This window comes from Microtus pennsylvanicus, chromosome 2, assembly GCF_037038515.1.
Source record: "Microtus pennsylvanicus isolate mMicPen1 chromosome 2, mMicPen1.hap1, whole genome shotgun sequence".
Taxonomy (NCBI): domain Eukaryota; kingdom Metazoa; phylum Chordata; class Mammalia; order Rodentia; family Cricetidae; genus Microtus; species Microtus pennsylvanicus.
In genome coordinates this window covers 143,098,548-143,118,818 of record NC_134580.1, presented here as the reverse complement: position 1 = coordinate 143,118,818, position 20,271 = coordinate 143,098,548, and the positions used below count along the sequence as shown (strand labels likewise).

General features: G+C 53.0%; 1 protein-coding gene across 1 annotated transcript; it reads left to right on the top strand.

The window, feature by feature from the left end:
* Positions 1-170: 170 nt before the first annotated feature.
* On the top strand, positions 171-19,630 carry Kcng1 (potassium voltage-gated channel modifier subfamily G member 1). The gene is made up of 3 exons (XM_075963157.1): positions 171-450; positions 13,650-14,449; positions 16,521-19,630. Exons 2-3 carry the CDS (start codon positions 13,676-13,678, stop codon positions 17,289-17,291), a joined length of 1,545 nt encoding a protein of 514 aa, XP_075819272.1. The 5' UTR covers positions 171-450; positions 13,650-13,675; the 3' UTR covers positions 17,292-19,630.
* The last annotated feature ends 641 nt before the right edge of the window (positions 19,631-20,271 follow it).

Below are 20,271 nucleotides of genomic sequence, written 5' to 3'. Positions count from 1 at the left end.
GAAGAGAGGGCGACGCTGTGTTCCACCAGGACCCGGCACCCAAGAGGGCTCCAGGCCCGACCAAAGAGCGTAGCACCTCCACGCCGGAGGGGTCCCGCGGTGGCTTCATCCCCACCCCCTCGCCGCCCGCCCCTCTCTCCGCCCCGTGCACAGTCCCCTCCCTCCGTCCCGCCTCCTGCCCCTCCACCTCCCTCAGCGGCTGCTTTGCCGCGTTGCCGGCGCACTAGCAACCCAGCGGACACCAGGAGGCAGAGGCGGGACAGCCTGGGGTCCGATTGTGCAGTCTAGCGGCCCCAGGGCTAAAGTTTGCCAGCAGCCCCGGGAAACCAAGCGGGCGCTACGCGCCGTCTGCTGCCCCCCTCTCGCATCCTCATCCCGGCATTGCTGCACTGGGGGACCGAGCTACGGCCGGGCCAGCTCCAAGGCGGGGACGCCGCGACGGAACTTAAGGTGGGAACTTCGCGGGCTGCTCTCTGGCGGGATCCTGTTCCTGCAAGCGGCACTCCGGGCTCTCTGCACGTTGCCGCGGCCCGGGTGTCTTCTGCGGATGCCTAGGATCCCGGGAGAGGCCGCCGGGCGGTGAGGGATGCGCCCACGCGGCCGCGGTTTGGTCCAGCCCCGGATCCTCTCGAGGGGTCCCCGGGACGCAAAGCGCGCTCTCTGGCGGGGCACCGGAGAGCATCCTGACTTTGCATGCCGGGTTCTTGGGGTCCCCCGGGAGGAGTTCGGATGCAGGGTCGTCTTTCACTTGCTGGTTCACTGTCTGCAGGCACGGGATGCAGCACCCCCACCAGTGGGCCTCATTAAGTCATTCATTAATTATGAACTCAGCGAGGGTTTATGGACTGCCTACTTGGTCCGTCCTTGTTCCATGGCAAGGCCCTGGGGACAACTTAACGGTCGTGGGCCTCAGCATCTAGTAGGGAAGTTAGGGGTCTCCTTAGCCTCAGGGTACCCGTGCCTAAGTGGCCCAGCTTTGCTTTTGGGTGTGAACAGAAAAGAGACAAATGCGCTCATTCCCTGAGTTGTACGAAAATTGGTTGGGCACCTACTGTGGGCAGCTCACTATAGCAAGTACGGGGTGTTCATTCATTCATGTTTATTTCAGCAAGCCTGTCTTGAACAATGACCAAGATGGAGACGGGACAAGATAGGGGCAGCCCTCCCGGGGTTTAGGTAGAGGTTGAGACTCAGGCCCTGCCTTGGAAGTTCACAGCCTGCCAGGGTGGCCAGCAGCAGCAGCCATGTGTATAGATGCACGGTTGGTGCATAATGCTTTCGTTCTTAATGGCGCGGGGCGGGGGGGGGGGGTCCTGGAAAGGGAGAACTGGGCTTTTCAAAGCTCTGGGGGGGGGCAGTGATGAAGGCCAAGAAGATTTATCTAATGTTAGGTGAACACAGCTTCCTAATGATGGGGTTCATGAGCTAAGCCATCCGTTCAACACATTTTCTTAACCACTTGCAATTCGGATGTACTTAAAGGATGCCAGGCACCAGAGTTCCCCAAGTGGATGATAGGTGGGAGGCAAAGGCATATTCACCCCCTTCGGTGACACCTGAGCTAAGTGCAGCGGAAGGTGAGAGGTGGGGGCAGGGACTGGTCTGATTCGCTGGAGAAGGGAGAAAGTGTCTCTGTAAATCTGGGTTTCTATTCACTGGGGTCTGTTTGACACCCCCACCACACACACACACCTGTGACCACACTCTATGAATCACTGTAGGGTGTCTCACCAGTAAATACACCTCCAGGTTAAGGGGTGCCCCTGGAGATTAAGGCAGTGGGGTGAGCACGGGGTGGTGCTTCTACCTGTGGGTCTTTAAGCTTTTGTGGCTTCGCCAAGGCACCTGCTGGGTGGAGGGGGAGGGAAGCCAAGCCAGGCGTAGAGGCATAGCCCCAGGGGATTGCTCTTACCAGCCCAGCTCTGAGCCAACTCATTCCAGTGGAAAAATGTCTGCCGTGGGACACAATCCAAACCCACAGAGGACCCGCACACCGAAAACAAGACACCCTGAGCCTTTGCCCAGAGATGGAGGACCCAGGCTGTGAGTGGCCTGCAGCCTGATGAGGTAGACCCGGGAACCACATTGAGTTCTCTGTACTGGCTAAGCTGCTGGACTCTGGCAAGAGGTGAGCCACCTGCCCCAGGGGACATAAAGAGGAGGTGTTTCCTGACCACCAGGGGCTCAGAGGGACTGCCCTTCTCCAAGAATCCACTCTAGGTTGGTTGCCTAAACTCAGAAAGGAACCCCTTTCCCCCACACACCCCCTCGAAGAAATGGCGGATGGATGATAATATGACTTAAATAGAATTAATAAAAAAAAAAAACAGACAGGGATGAAGGAGGCTGTGGGAAGCCCTGGTCTGTTTACCTGGCAGACTGTCCTTAAGGAGCAGGGTCAGCATGTAACTCTTCCACAGGATCTGAACTACGCCTAAAGTTCCTCCCGTCTCAGGCCTGCGCCTGCCCCAGAGGACAGACACAACACGCTCTCCCCTCTACTGAGCCCTGCGAGCAGCTTCCTGTCTGGCTCTTCCCCAGGTCCCATCACTCCTCTGTTTTAGCCCATGTTTCCTGATTTCTAACCACAAAGAAACAAAGATAAAAGATGGCTAGGTCGGTAGGTAAGGGCAGAGGACCTGAATTTGATCTCCAGAAGCAGAATCAAGAACAGAGACAAAATGGGCTTAGGTTCCCGGGCTGAGGAGGCAGGGACCCATAACAGATGGTCTCCGAGGCTCAGTTGTCTGCCAGCCCAGAGAGAGGCCTTGACTCAAAGACAAGTGGACAGTGATAGAAACAACAGCCAAGATTGTCCCTTTGGACACACACACGAAGAGGCTAACGGAAAAGGTGTCCTAGCCCCAGTTCTATAAAGCTCCTGGGAGAAAACAGGTGTGCACCAGGAGCAGAGCCAGGTGGCTAAACAGACAGTCTGCCCGCTTGATTCTGGGGAAACCAGCTTTGCCTTGTGGTTCAGGTGAGGAATGAAGAAAGGAACCCACCTCCCATCCTGGTAATCCCCCAGGGACTTTGAACACCTCCCCCACCCCCAAGATGCAAAGCTGAGGTCTGCGGGGACAAAGGATGGATGGCAAGTGTCAAAGACACTCAGCATTGCTGAGGGGAGGGGGGCAGCGTGCAAGGCCCAGGGCAGGCTAATAGCTGGATCTATTATAATTAATGGTTTAATTGGGGGTAAAGGCAGCATGACCAGCCCCTGAGTCAGCCCAGCCAGGAGCCCTAATCCTGACAGATGAGGCTCACGGGAGAGCCAGGGAAGAGATGGAACAGCGCCTCAAGTCCCCACTCACAGTCCAGAAGCCAAGACACCAGGAGCTTAAACAAATACCCTAACTTCTAGAAGTTTGCCCAGGGGTCTGTGTTAGGCTTCTACTTTCATATGTTAACGCTGAACAGCAGAGAGTTTGGGGAAAGTTAAAAAAGTGTGTCTCTCTGAGTAAAAGTAATGCGTCTTCCGGGGAGAATACACTCCCCTGTACCTTCTCCAGCTCCTAGAGGTCTCCTACATTCCTCGCTAATAACCCAGCCTCACTGTAACCCCTGCCGTCATGGTCACATCTCTGGAGGCCACAGTGGTGACCCAGAACTCAATAAAAACAGGGACTCTGTTGGTCCTCTGCCCTGAACCAGTGTAAATGCTAAGATGATTGCCATTCTCAGCCTCCAGTCACCTGCTCCTCCCTAACCCCCAGACCCTTCCTTCTACAGCTTGCCCTGTAGAAACAGAGGTGAGGTCCAGTCCCTGGCCTCCGGCAGCGGGTGGAAATGACATTCATCCCGGTCCCCATAAGGATGCAGGTATCCAAGGTGCCTGGGCTATAGCCCCACCAACCATTGCTGTCCCTCACTGCCAGTCATGTGTGCTTACTTCACTGAGCCTCAGTTCCCCCATCTTGCCTTTTAGGACAGAATGCAAGCGCCTGAAGTTAGGGCCCCAGCATCACACCTTGGTGCCTAGTGAGTGTGCCGTGGAGGGAAGTCTAGTGTGTCACCGTTTAGGGACAGGTGAGGTTTAGCACTCTGCACCTACCTTTTAAAAAAACTGCCAAGAGTTCCTCAGAAGGGATGAGCGCAAATGATAGACCAGCAGCTTCTGGAATGGCCCCAGGAGGGATCTTAGGGATCAGAATCAACACACAGCAGTTTATGGAGCCCTTTCGTGAGATGACCGTAGGATGGGAGCTCAGGTGAAGGCTACAGAAACCTCCACTCACCGGCCCTCAGAGCCACTCTGCATGACGACGCTATTGCTCTCATTCTAAGGGCCAGGAGGTGGCTCTGGCTTGAGTGCTGGCTCCTTCACAGAGCAGTGACCATCCTCAGCCATTTTGTTCACTGCCACTACTCCCTCCCCAGATCCAGGCCCCACCCCTTGAGCTTATGCCCTGAGCCCATGGTGGGCCCAGTGCTACTTAGAATCCTCCCTCTGAATTAATGTTTATCTTTGGAAACACTTGCTGGCCCTCGGTCAGCTCACTGCTCCCAGAGTGCTATTTTTCTTCCAGGAGGAAGGACAAGAAACAGCCTCAGGCTTGCTGTGGGTCTTCGGACTCCTGGAGGCAGGTTGGAGGCAACCTGAAGGGAGGTGACTGACAGACAGAAAGGGGAAGGGCAGTCTCCACTTCTGCGGTGAAGCCTTAGGTGCAGGGAACTGAGCAGTTGGGCAGGAGGCTTCTTGCAGCCCTGCACGTATGGAGCCTTCCCTCCTGCTTCTCTCTGGAACTTTAACATGATGGCTGTTGCTCAGGCAGCCAGACAGGCTGGTTCCAGGGCCGAGGGAATCTCGGAGGGACACCATGTTCTGTTGTCCCTGTGGAGCACCCAAGACCATTCCTGAGCTGGGAGCTTTATGCGGCTTGTGCTTTTTGGCTGTCGTGGGACCCACCTGCTCTCCTCTGAGCATGCTTCCTCCTTGACCAGTACTGGGTCATCTCCTATTCTCTATTTCTCCTCCCTTCCAAGCCCCAGGCTCTGTCTCCTTCCCTCTCCCTGCAGGCACCACCATGTAACACACAGATCCTTCTGTGTTTGAGTCCTAGTCGACGTAATGTGTTCATGCACATAAATAGCCCGATGCTGCAAACTTCTGCTGTTTTTCTCACGCTCGGCTTACGTTTTAAAGACCCAGCTGTGCCTCCGATCCTGCCCAGACCACAGACATTGCCTCTTCTGTCCTCCTCCACCAAGACTCACCAAACCGGTCTCTTCCCGATGGACCCTGGAAACTTCCCAGTGCCACAAGTAAAGGGATGACATTCTTGTGTCTTGTTCATCCCCAAGGTCAGATTTCTATGAAGCAGACCCCCCAATCAAAGATTCCAAGGTGGATAATTTGTTGTCAGTGTCTCCCTTCACCTCTGTGGCCCCAGAACTGGGAAACGGACGGATGCCAGAGCAGGGTTCTCGAGCCACAGGGGAGCAGCATTCCTTAGTGTCCTTAGCAGTGCAGGATGGCCGGCCTCCCCTGAAGGCTGGCCAGACGCCTCTCCCTCCAACCCTGGGCTATGGAGTCAGACGGTGCCGAATTCAGATCCTGGCAGGTCGGTTCAGGGGAGACGCCCTTGACTTGTGGGCAAAGGTGGGTGACAGACACTTCTCAGAGCTAAGGCTGAAACGGCAGGTGACCAGGCACTGGCCAACCACATCACTCATGTCATGGCTTCACCGTAATTCAAGTGAGCAGGAACTGTTCGTATCTCCATCTTATAGATGCAGAAGCCCGAGGTCATAGAGCAACCAGCCTGTTTCCAAACTAACGCATGCCCCTCTGCTCTCACCCCAACCCCGAGTAAGCAAATCATCTGATTAGCCCCTCGAGAGGGAGGCCCAGCCCAGACTCAGTCACATCTCCTGTATTTATTACCTTCTCCCACTCCTCCTCCCCCTCCTCCGCCCTCTCCTTCTCCCTCTCCTCTTTCTCTCTTGTTCTTTGACGAGGTCTTACTACATAGTCCTGGCTGACCTAGAACTCACTACGCTAGCCTTACATTCACAGAGATCTGTCTGCCTCTGACCGCTGAATGCTGGGATTAAAGGCGTACTCCATAACGCCTGGCTATTTTATATTCGTAATGCCTCGAACTGAATGGTTTGAGATAATCCACACTGATATAGCCTTCTGACTGTTGAAACCATGTGTTTAAAGGGGGATCAGATGACTAAAACTAGGGGCTGGCAAGACCGTGTCCCTTTCTGGTCGTTCAGATAATACTTGACTTGCATGTTTTCGCCTCTGGTGGCAGCCTGCACTCACGGCTCCCAACTCCCCCTCTGTCCCCAAAGACACTGGTAGCCTACAGGTTAGCACCCTTAGCGGCCTTTCCCATCTGCAGCCTCAGGCACTCCTGGCTGTGGAGTGCTCACCAGGTACAGGAATTGGATGTGTGTGCCTGGGGTGACTCTCATCTTCCCGATGTATGACTCCTGTGACGTCCGTCTGCACTGACCTCTGGGGTCTGATAATAGGGGGCCGGGCTCTGGGTACTGTACCCAGGTCAGAGCACACACTTGTCAGAGCACACACTGGTCAGGTCTGCATTGGCGCACTGACACCTGCCTGTGAGATACTGCATTCTGCTGTCTCCTACGCTTAAGTCATATCCTGCCCTGTCCACCTTCCCTGCCTGTTGTCATTCACGCCTGTCTCGGCGCCACCTACTGGTCGCCTCTGTAAATGTCATCTCTGTGATCACCCTCCTCTCTAGTCCCTTCCCTGGGGCCCCACCCCTCAGGAAGTTCTGCCTACTCTGCCTCCAAGCCCACGGAAGCCATGCCAGTCCCCTCCACTTTTGCTAACCTTGCTCTTCCCATTGTAGTCTCTTGCCACCAAGTCCACCCCAGACCCTACCCACAAAGCCCCGCCTCACATAGGATAAACTTAAGCTGTTCTCTGCAATGCACACAGCCTCTATACCTGAACCTGCTGACCTCCAAATGCATCTCCCGCCTCCCTGCCCCTTCTCTGCCCAACTTCTCGACCTGCCCTTCACTCTTGACCATCCAACCCTGGCTGTTCCCTCCACCCAGAGTAACCAACCCCAGGAATGGTAAGATTGACTGCTTCACCTGCACAAGGCCCTGCCCTGTGTCCCATCCTCTGAGAACCCCCCACTCCTCCAGACAATGTCACCAGACCCCCCACCATCACCCGGTTCCCACTCAACACGTCAGTCACTGTATCCTGAAGTCACTGGTGCACACATGTGGGAACCGTCTCCCTCTGGGAACTATCAGCTGAATGAGGACAGAGGCAGGATCTAGGTTACTCTCTGATGTATCCAAGGACACAGCATAGCATCTAATATACGGGAATGTTCAAGAAGGAATGCATGGCTCCTTCGCAGCCCTTTTTCCAGCCAGCAGTCTCTCATGAGCCTCCATAGCCCGCAGAAGCAAGTCATACACACACACACACACACACACACACACACACACACACACACACACACACACAATCCTTGCGGGCAGCCTAACTGACTCAGTGAAAGGAGAGACCTGACCCTTGGGAGGGATTGGGCTGGAGAAAGCAACATTCGTGCGCAGGAAGCTGGCTGTGGGCCTGTTTGAGGAATGCGCTTAACTCTGAAGTCTAGAAATGCCAGCTATCCTCCTGTGCCCATCAGATTAGATATCTGTAGAACCGCAGCCTGGGAGAAGTGTTCTCAATTCCTCCTTCAGCTGCTCAGTGCTTTGACTTGGAGGAGACTGTATCTCCAGCGCTCACGGGCCACTCTGGTCCAAATAGCCTCTTGGGACAACTCCATGTGAGAATCCCATTGTGAGCAGGGGACCCCAGGAGATGCTAATGGGGAGCCTCTGCCCAAGAGAAAGGGGGAGCGCAAGTGGCACTCCTCGAGAGAAGAGGGCTCGTGAATGCGCCTCGGAGGAAGCTCCTCTGCTTCCAGGCTGTTCTAGCCAAGTAGAACACGGCTTTCCTCTTGGTGGCACGATAAAGTGGCAGAGCTGAGAATCATGGCACTGTTGAAACTTAAAAGGGATTGTTCCCACGCCTCTGAGGGATCCCAGCAGGCTTAGCCCGAGGACATGGGTTCCAATTTAGGAAAACTGAAAAGCTCCCAGCCGCTCTAAAAGGCAGGCATTTGCCTTCAAACAGGTGTAGCCTAGTTTCCCAAAACCCCGTCTGTGAAGCTACAGCCTTCCCCAAAGATGAGGGAGTGGGGTGGGGCTAAGGCCCTGAGAAGAAACTCCCAGAAACAAGGCACCTTGAAGTGAGCACTCTCCCTGCTTGGGTTCCTGCTGTGCACCCTTGCAGGGGAGGGAGCTCCCTAAGCATCCTGTTCCCATGGAATTCTCCGATATTGGAAATGATCACCTCCACCAGCACCGCTTGCTTCCTTCAGGGACTGGAAGGAGCGATGGTTTGATTTGGTCCTCCTATAGCTAGGACTATTTTGCTATGTAGTAGTGCAAAAACACTGCTCCTTCTGAGCAGTGGTGGTACACACATGCCTTAAATCCCAGCACTCAGGAGGTAGAGGCAGACAGATCTATGTGAGTTTGAGGCCGGCCTGGTCTACAGAGTATGTTCCAGGACAGCCGGGGTTACACAGAGAAACCCTGTCTTGAAAAATAACAAACAAACAAACAAAAACACTGCTCTTGTCTCCAAAAGGAAGAAGAGACAGTTTGTTCTGAAGCCAATATCTTAGTGGTCACAGCCCAGGATAACAGATTGATGTTTCCCTAAATAGCATGTTCCACTATGGAAACGGTTGGATGAGATCTTATTAGTTACAGGACAGAGAAATCAAATATTTACCTATGATAATTTTTACCAAATGATTTGCCAAGTTATTGCCAAATGATTTACCAATGATAAATCAGAGTATTTGCTGAGCACAGCAGTGGGAGCCACAGGTAGGTGGGTCACAACAAACCTAGTGGTCTGGTAGAAAGCTATTCTAAGGGCTCGACAGTCACAAGGAGATTAGATCAGACACAGTTGTGGGTAATGAATGGCTTTCAAAGGGACTAAAAATAACCCAAGATCATTTGGTTCTGGTCTGCAACATTTTAACGATCCATCATCTTCCAAGTTCAGTCATTTCGCCTCATAGAATATTTAGCACAGGTAAGCCTCCCCTGCCCCTCTGTTTCTGTCTCTCTGTCTTTTTTTTCCTCTCCTTTTAGGAACTTCAGTTCATATTAGCGAAGAACAGTCTTTTCTTTTTTGGTTTTTCGAGACAGGGTTTCTCTGTAGCTTTGGTGCCTGTACCGGAACTAGCTCTTGTAGACCAGGCTGGCCTCGAACTCCCAGAGATCCACCTGCCTCTGCCTCCCAAGTGCTGGGATTAAAGGCGTGCGCCACTACTGCCCAGCAAAGAACAGTCTTAAACACACAACTATCCTTCCTCCACCTCCCAAGTGCCAGGTTATCGGGTACGCCAACATGCCAGTTTCTTCAGTGCTAGGCTAACCCTGGGCTTCCTTCATGCTAGGCAGGCTCTCTACCAACTGAGCAACATTCTGAGCTGTTTGCTTTTGTTTGTTAAGACAGTGTCTCTGTGGACTGGAGAAGTGGCTCAGCAGTTAGAAGTACTGGCTGCTCTTTCAGAGAGCCTGGGTTCAATTCCCAGTATCCACATGGCAATTCACAACCATCTGTAACTCCAGTTCTAGGGGATCTCACACCTCTGCCGATACCAAGCACTCATGTGCATGCATGCAGGCAATACACTCAAACATGTAAAATATATATATGCCGCAAGTGATGGTACACGCATTTAATCCCAGTACTCAGGAAGCAGAGGCGGGCATATTTTTTTTTTAATTCAGAACCGGTCTGGTCTTTAAAGCAAATCTCAGGACAGCTAGGGCTACACAGAGAAACCTGTCTTGAAAATCATCAACAACAAAACAAAACTTGTCTCTAGGGCTAGAGAGATGGTTCAGCTCTTAAGAGCACTGGCTGGTCTTCCAGGGAACCCAGTTTTAATCTCTAGCACCCAGATGGTGGCTCACAGACAGTTCATTATTCCAACTCCTTCGTGGGCACTACACACTTGCAGTGTAGACATATATGCAGACAAGACACCCATTTATGTTCAATAAATGTTAAAAAAAATACTATTTCACTACATAGCCCATTCTGGCATTCAACTCAGTAATCCTCCTGCCTCAACCCCCCAGGTGCTGGGATTACAGACATGCACTAAGCCAAGTGTTCCCTAAACATTATAGTGGAGACCTATAATTCCAGCACTTCTGAGACTGAGGCAGGAGGATCACAATTCTGAGGATACTCTAGGCTATGTAGTGAGATTGGGAGAGGGGCCAACCTGGGCTATGTAGTGAGATTGGGAGGGGGCAAAATATGAAATCTTTGCTTCTTTCCTATGTGTTTAGTTCTAAAAAGGCATTTTGGGTGGCCCCAGGTCTCAAATGCCTCTATTGCAGGAAGGAAACGGGAGCAGAGTAGAGCAGGCATAAGGACTGTGGGGAGCGGCTGGGGCTGCAGGAGACTAGAGCCAGCCCGAAAGGGATTCAGGCCATGAATACACAGTACATGAAGTTTCTCGATTCTCAGAAGTATTCATGAGCCGAGCTGGAGACGGTAAGCCGTCTCATTCCCTAGGTGCAGACCCTTCACTCTGAAGCTGGGAAGAAGAAGTTCGTAATTGCTGCTGTTCTGACCTGTGTTTCCTAAAACTGGCGCATGCTGTTGCCTTATCTGTAGCACACCACGCCCGTCTGCGCTCTTTGCACTACCATTCAGCTCCTGAACCTGGCAAAAGGCTAGAGATTGAAACACACAAAGACATACAGAGACACAGGTCATCCTTGAAACAGGAATGCCCCCTTTATTGTGTCCAGGAGCAGCTTATATAGGGATAGCCATGCCCCAGCCAAACCCACCAGAAATCACTCCCCTGCCATCAGGAACTCCTGAGGGTCTCATGCTCAGAGCAGCTGCAGGCTGTCTCAGAGCAGAGGAAAACAAGTTGTTTACAAGAAATTCAGGATCTGGGATTCACAGCTCCCAACACTTATCCACACAGTAAACGCTCTCCTCTAGCGAATGGGTCTGGGATCCTTTATACCGCTGGGGGGGTGGGGTCCAGGGATGAGTCAGGCATGGTACACCCCCCCCAGCAGACGGCACCAGAAGGGTACAAGCTTGCTTGCAGATAATGATAAAACTGGATACTCGGTGGGGCTAAGAAGATGGCTCAGTGAGTAAAGCACTTGCCACTCTAGCGTGAGGATCCAAGTTCAGTCCCCAGCACTGAGTAATAAACCAGACATGGTGACATGTGATTGTGATTCCAGCACAGGAGGATGGAGGCAGCCGGACCCCCGGGCTGGCCAGCTAGCCTGACTTAGAAACAGCAAATACATCTCCCATCCCAGTGAGAACCCATCTCCAAAAAGGAAAAAAAAGGTGGATGGCTCCTGAGAAATGACACCCAAGGCTGACCTCTGATCTCCACAATATATATACATACCTTCACATTATGGTATATGTATCTGTACATGTGTGCATGCATACATGCACCATCCACACTTGCGTGCGCATGCACACACTCACACAAAATGTATTTTAAAAAGAAAAACATGACTATGCATGAGGACCCAAGTTCAAATCCCACCTCCCCTGTAAAAAGCCAGGCACAGAGGAATGTGCCTGCAGCCCAAGCGCTGGGGGATGGAGAAAAGCAGATCACAGGTGTTCGCTGGCCAGACAGCTGAGCTGAAGCAGCCAGCAAGCTTCTGGTTCACTGAAAGATCCTTCCTCCGGGCAACAGGGTAGGGAGCCAGGGAGGGGGACACCTGATGTCCTTCTCTGGCCTTAGCATGCATGCACATGAGGACATGTGCACACACTCACGTGCACGTGCTCACACACACACACACACACACACACTAATTTAAACAAACTGGGTCAGATTTATTCTGAAGTACCAAAGGCTTCCTGGAGAAGCCAGTGTTGGCTCTGTCCTGTCCTCTTCTGGGGTCCTGAAGGTGACATTTGCCAGCAGACAAGCAAACCAGGCCCTGTTTTGGTAATCAGACATTCTTTGTCCATTGCCTCTCATGTGCCTGCTGGCTGTTTGTGGAAGCCATACAAGGTGTTGAGATAAACACTGAGCCCCTGGCCCTTGCCGGGCACTTAGCCCTTCCTGATCCCCTGGGTGGGTCACAGATTAAATTCATTTCACAGGTAAGTCACTTACCTGGCTGTCTGGCTGCAAAATCTGTCACCCCGATCCCAGGACTTCTCTACCCAGCACAAAGGATATTCTCAGCCCAGATAGCTGGCAGGGCTGGCATGGACACTGTAGGCCGTTGAGTTAGCTGCCTCACTGGCCCCTCTGCTGGAAGCTAGAACTCCCAGACACACCAGCCAAAGCTACCTCAGACATTGCCACATGTCCCAGTAGGATGAAGTTAGCTCCACCTGAGAGCCACTGGCCCCTGCCCAACTGTCCTCAGCTGGGCCAATCTGTTCAATGTTAGCTGGGCTAGGGATGCATGCTATGCTGGCAGAGTTGCCTACCCAGCATGCACCTGGGCTCAGGACCACTCTGATCCTCATGGACCCCAGTGACCTCAGAGCCCCTGTCTCCAATTCCCAACACCAAGAAGTTAGAAACTCAGGCTGGAGAAATGACTCAGCAGGTAAAGGCTTGTGGATCAAGTCTGGTGACGGAGTTCCCTCCCCAGAGCCCATATGAAAGTGGATGGAGAGAACCAACTCTACCAAGCTGTCCTCTGGCTTACACATACATTCACACAGCACACAAACACACATACACACCCGCCACCACACACAACAATAAGTTTTTTTGATATATAAGTATATTATATATAATATACATGGGGGCTAGAGAGGTAGCTCAGTGATTAAGAGCACTGGTTTCTCTTGCAGAGGGCCAAGATTCAATTCTCAACACTCACAAAACAATTTGCGGCCACCTCTAACTCCATTTCTAAGGAAGCTACCACCCTCTTCTGGCCTCCTTAGGTACTGCACACATGTGATTCATATAGACAAGTAGGCACAGACACATACATATAAATAAAAATATTTAAAGCCCACAGTAGCAGCCAAGCAGTGGTGGCACACACCTTTAGTCCCAGCACTCAGAAGGCAGAGGCAGATGGAACTTTGTGAGTTCAAGGCCACCCTGATCTACAGAGCAAACTCCAGGACAGCCAGAGTTACACAGAGAAACCCTGTCTCAAAAAAAGAAGGAAACAACAACAACAACAAAAAAAACCTCCACAGTAGTGTTTTTTTAAATAAAATTAAAAATACATATTTACATATTCTTTTAAAAAAAAAAGTCAAGGGTTTCAAACCTGTGACCTTTGAGACCCAGACCAAGGAAGTGTCTTTATTTTTTTTAAGATTTATTTATTTATTATGTATACAATATTCTGTCTGCATGTATGCCTGTAGGCCAGAAGAGGGTACCAGGTCTCATTATGGATGGATGTGAGCCATCATATGGGTGCTGGGAATTAAACTCAGGACCTCTGACAGAACAGCTAGTGCTCTTAACCTCTGAGCCATCTCTCCAGCGCTGGAAGTGTCTTTAGAATACAGTGAGGGACTCAACTAAAACTCGAAGTTCACCAAAGGTCTCTCTTTCCCTCCCCAGGCTCAAGAGGGATGTAAAGCCCCAAAATGACCCTGTTACCGGGAGATAACTCAGACTATGACTACAGTGCCCTGAGCTGCGCCTCAGACACCTCCTTCCACCCTGCCTTTTTCCCTCAGCGCCAGGCCATCAAGGGCGTCTTCTACCGCAGGGCCCAGCGGTTGCGACCCCAGGATGATCTGCATCAGGGCAGCTCATTCGGGGACCGCAGGCGACAGATCATCATCAACGTGGGTGGCATCAAGTACTCCCTACCTTGGACCACGCTGGATGAGTTCCCACTGACACGGCTGGGCCAGCTCAAAGCCTGCACCAACTTCGACGACATCCTGAGCGTGTGCGATGATTACGACGTGACCTGCAACGAGTTCTTCTTTGACCGCAACCCCGGGGCCTTCGGCACCATCCTCACCTTTCTGCGGGCTGGCAAGCTGCGGCTGCTGCGGGAGATGTGCGCCCTGTCCTTCCAGGAGGAGCTGCTGTACTGGGGCATCGCCGAGGACCACCTGGATGGCTGCTGCAAGCGCCGATACCTGCAGAAAATAGAGGAGTTTGCGGAGATGATGGAGAGGGAGGACGAGGACGAGCCGCTGGACAGCGAGGACCAAGACACTGAGGGGCCATCCACCGGTGAGGGCCGCCTGGGCCGCTGTATGAGGAAGCTGCGGGACATGGTGGAGAGGCCACACTCAGGGCTGCCTGGCAAGGTGTTTGCCTGCCTGTCTGTTCTGTTCGTCACCGTCACCGCTGTCAACCTGTCTGTGAGCACCCTGCCCAGCCTGCGGGAGGAGGAAGAGCAGGTAAGACATTCTGTGACTTCCCTGGGCTGCCTTCCCTCACTGTGCTGATTGAAGAGCCTCAGTGGTGCCTGGCATCATAATGTGTGGCTGCGTTTGCTTCTGTCTCCTCTGCCTCCCTCCTCGAGTCAGCAATTGTGACAAAGGGAATCAGTGTCCTATGTCCCCTACTCTCCCATCCTGCGAGATCTAGAACCAAACCCAGCAAAGAGGAGACCCTCAGCCTCTTCTGCAGATTGCGTGAGTGAGGGAGTGAGCGAGCAAGGCCCCCATATGCCCACCTCTGAGCTGACCTAAATCCCCTCTTCCCCCTCCCTCTCTCCCTTCTATAGTAATATCCCAAGCACTTTTCCTTAGCCATGTAAACAATTTTTATCCGTAGGTCTGTGTATATGTGCATGTTCCCACTGGGTTAGCATGTCTCTGTGCACAGTAAGAAGCTGCAAATAAGACATTGACTCCCAACCTGACACGGGCTACATGCTCCTAAAAGCCATGGGAGCCAGGGGGAGGGTGGGTCTCTGCCCTCTGCCTCCATCTTACCTTCCCGCAGGTCTTCCTGTGACCTTGCAGGGGACGAATTCTCACACCCACAGCAGATGAGCACATTAGGGCAAGTAGAGCAGTTTGCTAAGTCTGCGTTCATGGAACCCCCAGCTGAGGACCCAGGATAACCCCACAGAAGTCCATGACTGCCCTACACTGCACCTCCCCAAACTGGACTTGGTTGAAATCTTCAGAAGTACAATGTTCTCCATATAAAAATGTGCGCTAGATGAGAGAGAAATGTCTTTGGTGAGAGCTGGGTACACGGGAGTGGTCCCCTAGTGAGTCTCCTTACCTGTAAGACCCCCTGGGCCTTTGAGCTGTGACTCCTGCCCCACACATGAAGGAACAAGGTACACATTGTATAGGCATTTGGGCGATAAATTGGATCTTTTTCTGGATCGATCTTGTGTAGCCCAGGGTAGCCTTGAACTCACAGAGATCCATTTACCCCTGTCTCCCGTGTCCTGGGATTAAAGGGGTGTGCCACCACTCCTTGTTCTCTAGTGGCTTTGCACTCTGATCTTCAGGCATGCTTCATTTATTAAAATACAAATAAAATAGCACCACAAGGGGGCTGTGTGAGAGGCCTCCTATACATACCTGGGGCTACTCAGGTACTCCAGGAAGGCTTCCTGGAGCAGAAGGGATTCTCACCCCCAGAGACTGGAGACAACAGAGTCCCTGGGGTCAGATCACATTCCCAGGCTGGGGTGCATTTGCAGAAAGACAGACTACAAAGGTTCTGTGAGAACCTGGCCATGATAGAGACCCTTCAGAAAGTCGCCAGCTGGATCATCTGTAGCTTTCTAGGTCTCCAACCTCTGGGAGGCTGTGTGCTACAAGAATGCTGGGGGGGGGGCAGGTTAGGCTGCCTGAGTTTCATGGACTGCAGCATCTGTGTCCTGTATCAATATTCCGAAGTAGAAAGAAAGACTAACAAAAAGAAAGAAGGAAGGGCAGGGCAGTGGTGGCACACGCCTTTAATCCCAGCACTGGGAGGCAGAGGCAGGTGGAGCTCTGTGAATTCAAAGCCAGCATGGTCTACAAAGCAGATGACAGGACAGCCATGGCTGCTATACAGAAAATCCCTGTCTCGAAAAGAAGAAGGAGGAGGAGGAGGAGAGAAGAAGGGAGAAAGGGTGAGAAGGAAAAAAGGAGGGAGAGAGGGAGGGAAGAAGAGGGGGAGGGAAGGAGGAAGAAAAGGGAGAGGAGGAGGAGGAGGAGGAGGAGGAGGAGGAGGAGGAGGAGGAGGAGGAGGAAGAGGAGGAAGAAGGAAACTCATACAAAATCAGGAAGCACCAGCCACTGGGCGGGTGGGATTACCTAAACTGAGGAAAGAGAAAGGCCCAGAAAACAGGAACCGGGGTAGCAGCTGCAGAGGAATTTGTCTGGAGATCAAGATTGACAGCTAGAGCCATGTCCCAGGGCCTGGTGGCATGGGGAGGCAGGAGAGGGTGTCCAATCCAGGCCAGAGCTTCCTTCCCTGCTGGCTTGCTGGTGTGACCCCTGCCCTGTGTCTCCCCAGGGCCAGTGTTCCCAGATGTGTCATAACGTCTTCATCGTGGAGTCGGTGTGCGTAGGCTGGTTCTCCCTTGAGTTCCTGTTGCGGTTCATCCAAGCACCCAGCAAGTTCACCTTCCTGCGGAGTCCACTGACCCTCATCGACCTGGTGGCCATCCTGCCATACTATGTCACGCTGCTGGTGGATGGCGCTGCCTCCAGCCGCCGCAAGCCAAGCACCGGGAACAGCTACCTGGACAAGGTTGGGCTGGTGCTGCGCGTACTGCGGGCACTGCGCATCCTCTACGTGATGCGCCTGGCTCGACACTCGCTGGGGCTGCAGACGCTGGGGCTCACGGCCCGTCGCTGCACGCGCGAGTTCGGGCTTCTGCTGCTTTTCCTGTGCGTAGCCATTGCCCTCTTTGCCCCACTGCTCTATGTCATTGAGAACGAGATGGCAGACAGCCCCGAATTCACCAGCATCCCTGCCTGCTACTGGTGGGCCGTCATCACCATGACAACTGTGGGCTACGGAGACATGGTACCTAGGAGCACACCTGGCCAGGTGGTGGCTCTGAGCAGCATCCTCAGCGGGATCCTGCTCATGGCCTTCCCTGTCACCTCCATCTTCCATACTTTCTCCCGCTCTTACCTGGAGCTCAAGCAGGAACAGGAAAGGGTGCTGATCCGCAGGGCCCAGTACCTCATGAAAACCAAGTCGCAGCTCAGTGGCATGTCTCAGGACAGTGACATCTTGTTTGGAAGTGCCTCTTCAGACACCAGGGATAACAACTGAGGCAAGAGGACATCCCTGCCCTGCCTGCCAGCTACGGCTTCATGCAACCACCGTCACTATTGAAGCCTGGAGAAGGACTTTCGTGCTTCAAGTCCAACCCTGGCCTGGGACTGACCCGAATGAGCCACGCCACAAGAAGGATCTGTGCCACATCACCCAGAGTCCTTGCCCTCCCTCTGAGCCCAGAAGTGGAAGGGAAGTTAGCTAAAGCCAGCACCTCACCCCCTCCCCCAGTCTCGCATCTGTTTCCCTCCCTCGGGAGCCGACTGGCTCCTTTCCAGATGTAAAGAACACGCCCAGCAAAACCTGCACACACAGGGGACTGCCCAGAGAAACATCCAGACAGCAGGTAGCCGCACATGACTTCAATGCGTGTCCACTGAAGAGGGAAAATCCTTCCATTAGGGCTCTCGGGGAAGGAGCTCTGTCTCTAGGTGAAGCCAGCAGTGGGGTACCAGAAGTGCAAAGACCATGCTGCTGGGGTCTCTGGGGTCGTGAGACACTGGTGGGATGGAGAAAAGAGGACCGACAGACCTTTAGGGGGACCACCACGAATGCGGTCTCACGCTCCTGCTGCTCCTGACTCCTGAGCCTGTCCTTCATCCTCTTCCTGCTCACCTCTGCCCTGTGTCCTATTCTACTTCTTGAGAACCAGCCCTCTCTTCAGACTCCCCTCGTGCCAGTACGGAGTGGGGCATCATAAGCCACTCAACTCTGCTTGCTGACTTTAAGGGTGAAATCACTTCGTTTTATGGTTAAAAAGAAGTGATATTTTAGCCTACTCTGATTTATTTTAATACTACAAACAAAAAAAACCCAAGCACTTTATCCCCCTACTCCAGCCTCAGTCTAAACCCACAGTGGCTGTGCTTCCAGCAGGTGTGGCCCCGGGAAGTCTGGGGAGTGTGCAGGAAACCTCCTCGGTGCCCTCAAAGGGAGCTACTCCATGGTCTCAAGAAGTATAGTTTCTGCACCAAAAGGAACCCCGTGCCAGACTAGATGAATCCATCTCAGCTCACTGTGTCTGAGTGCTGGGTACCTGGTATTGAGGGGATGTCACACACACATCCACATATACAAACATACATGCACACACGAACACATGCACACACAAGGACACATGTGCACACAGGCCACACACACTTGCCCCCAGCCTCACCGGTGCAACAACTTCCCTGACTGCTTTATCCCACATCCCAGCTGCCTTCTCTCTGTTCAGCAGCAGAAATTGCACTTTGAAACATGACTGATTCTGACTGTGGGCTGTGCAGCTCAAATCCCTGCCTGCTGCCACGGCCTCCAGCTTCTCCTACACCCCCACACCTGTCCATACAGCCCACCAGCCCTCCCACACCTCCACACCTGTCTGAATAGTCCCCCGGCCCCCCTATACCTCCACACCTGTCCAGACAGCCCACCAGCCCCTCCCACACCTCCACACCTGTCCAGACAACCCACCGACCCCTCCCACACCTCCACACCGATCAGTCTGAACATTCCACGGGCCCCTCTACCCTCCCTTCAGGCACACCTAGCTCACCCCATCTCATTGTGGGCCTTCACACCTGCAGAGCCATCTGCTGGAATGCCCTCCCTACAGAACACTGCCTGGCTAACTCCTTCCTGAGCACCCGACCCCTGTAACCTGCAGCTTCCCCGCTTTCTCCCTTGTCTGCTGAATCTCTACCAGGTGAAATTCATTCTCGGCTCCTGAGCTCTGGTTCACATCCTGCAGGACCAGCTCAGTGTATATTGGCAGGGACTCTAAAGCGGTTCCCTGCTGCCTTCCAGGACCTCGTCCAGCGGCAGCACCTAAGAAGTGTTCAGAAGACATTTTTGAAAAGCAAAACAAAGGGGAAACAGCAAAAAGGAACAGATATGGAAAATGTATCCATTACAGCTTAGATCCGAAATGTCCCCAACTGTCTAGAGCCATACCACCCCAAATGTGCCTGATCTCATCTGAAATGTCACCCAGAAGATCACACGTCAAAGACTTGGTTCCCCATGCAGACAGAGGTGGGACCTCTGGTAATGGTGTCACGAGGGCTCTGACCCCACCGACAGCTCAACCCATGATAAATCCACAGCTTCAGTGGAAGCGATAGAAACTTAGAGGCAGTGGGGCCTGGTTGGAGGAAGTAGATCATCAGGGGTGTGTCGCCCCAGATGACTTCTTCTTGGTTTCTCTCTGCTTCCGGCTACAGTGAAGGGAGCAGCAGAGTTGGACCAACATTCCCCTATTGGGATGCTGCTGTGCCTCGAAGTGGGCCAGAAACAATGGAGCCGAATGACCATGGACTGAAACCAGAAACCAAAGTAAACCTTCCCTCCTTCAAGCCGCTGTCGTCTGGTGTTTTGTCATAGCAATGGAAAGCTATCTGTCACCGTGTTTATTTTTAACACTGGAGCCTGGGTCCCTGGAGCACCCCCCCCAAGACACACCTCCTTTTCTCATGGGGAGACACAGCCATCTCCACATAGCATGTCCATAAATAGGCAGAGTGGAAACACCACTCAAACCCCGAGGGCCCCCCTCAAAGCTCCTCTGTCACCTGCTCAGACCTGCAAAGCACGGTTTCCTAGTTAGCATCACCTTCCCTGACCCTGCGGCGTCCCAGCCCAGCTGCTTCAGGGCAGCACCCAGAGTGGTGGGGTGCCCTTCCCCCTCAAAGATAGCTGTGAGAAACGTCTAGGAATGCCCGGAGCGGGGTGTAGAGGGAGCCTTCTCCAGTCGGAGTGAGAAGAGAAATACCCATTTGTTCAGGAGGGGGACCCTCAAACTGAGGACAGGGCCAGGAGTGTGTGGAGAAGCTGAGGATCTTTGGCCGGGTCTCTAGCCTTACCTTGCAGATTCAGCTCTGCCCTGGTGTGGTAAGCTGATGCATAGATTGGCCACCATCCAGGACCTTACCTGAGGATGAGAGGCTCCAGATTCCACCAGTTATCACAAAGAGAACTCAGGCCCGAACTAAGAGAC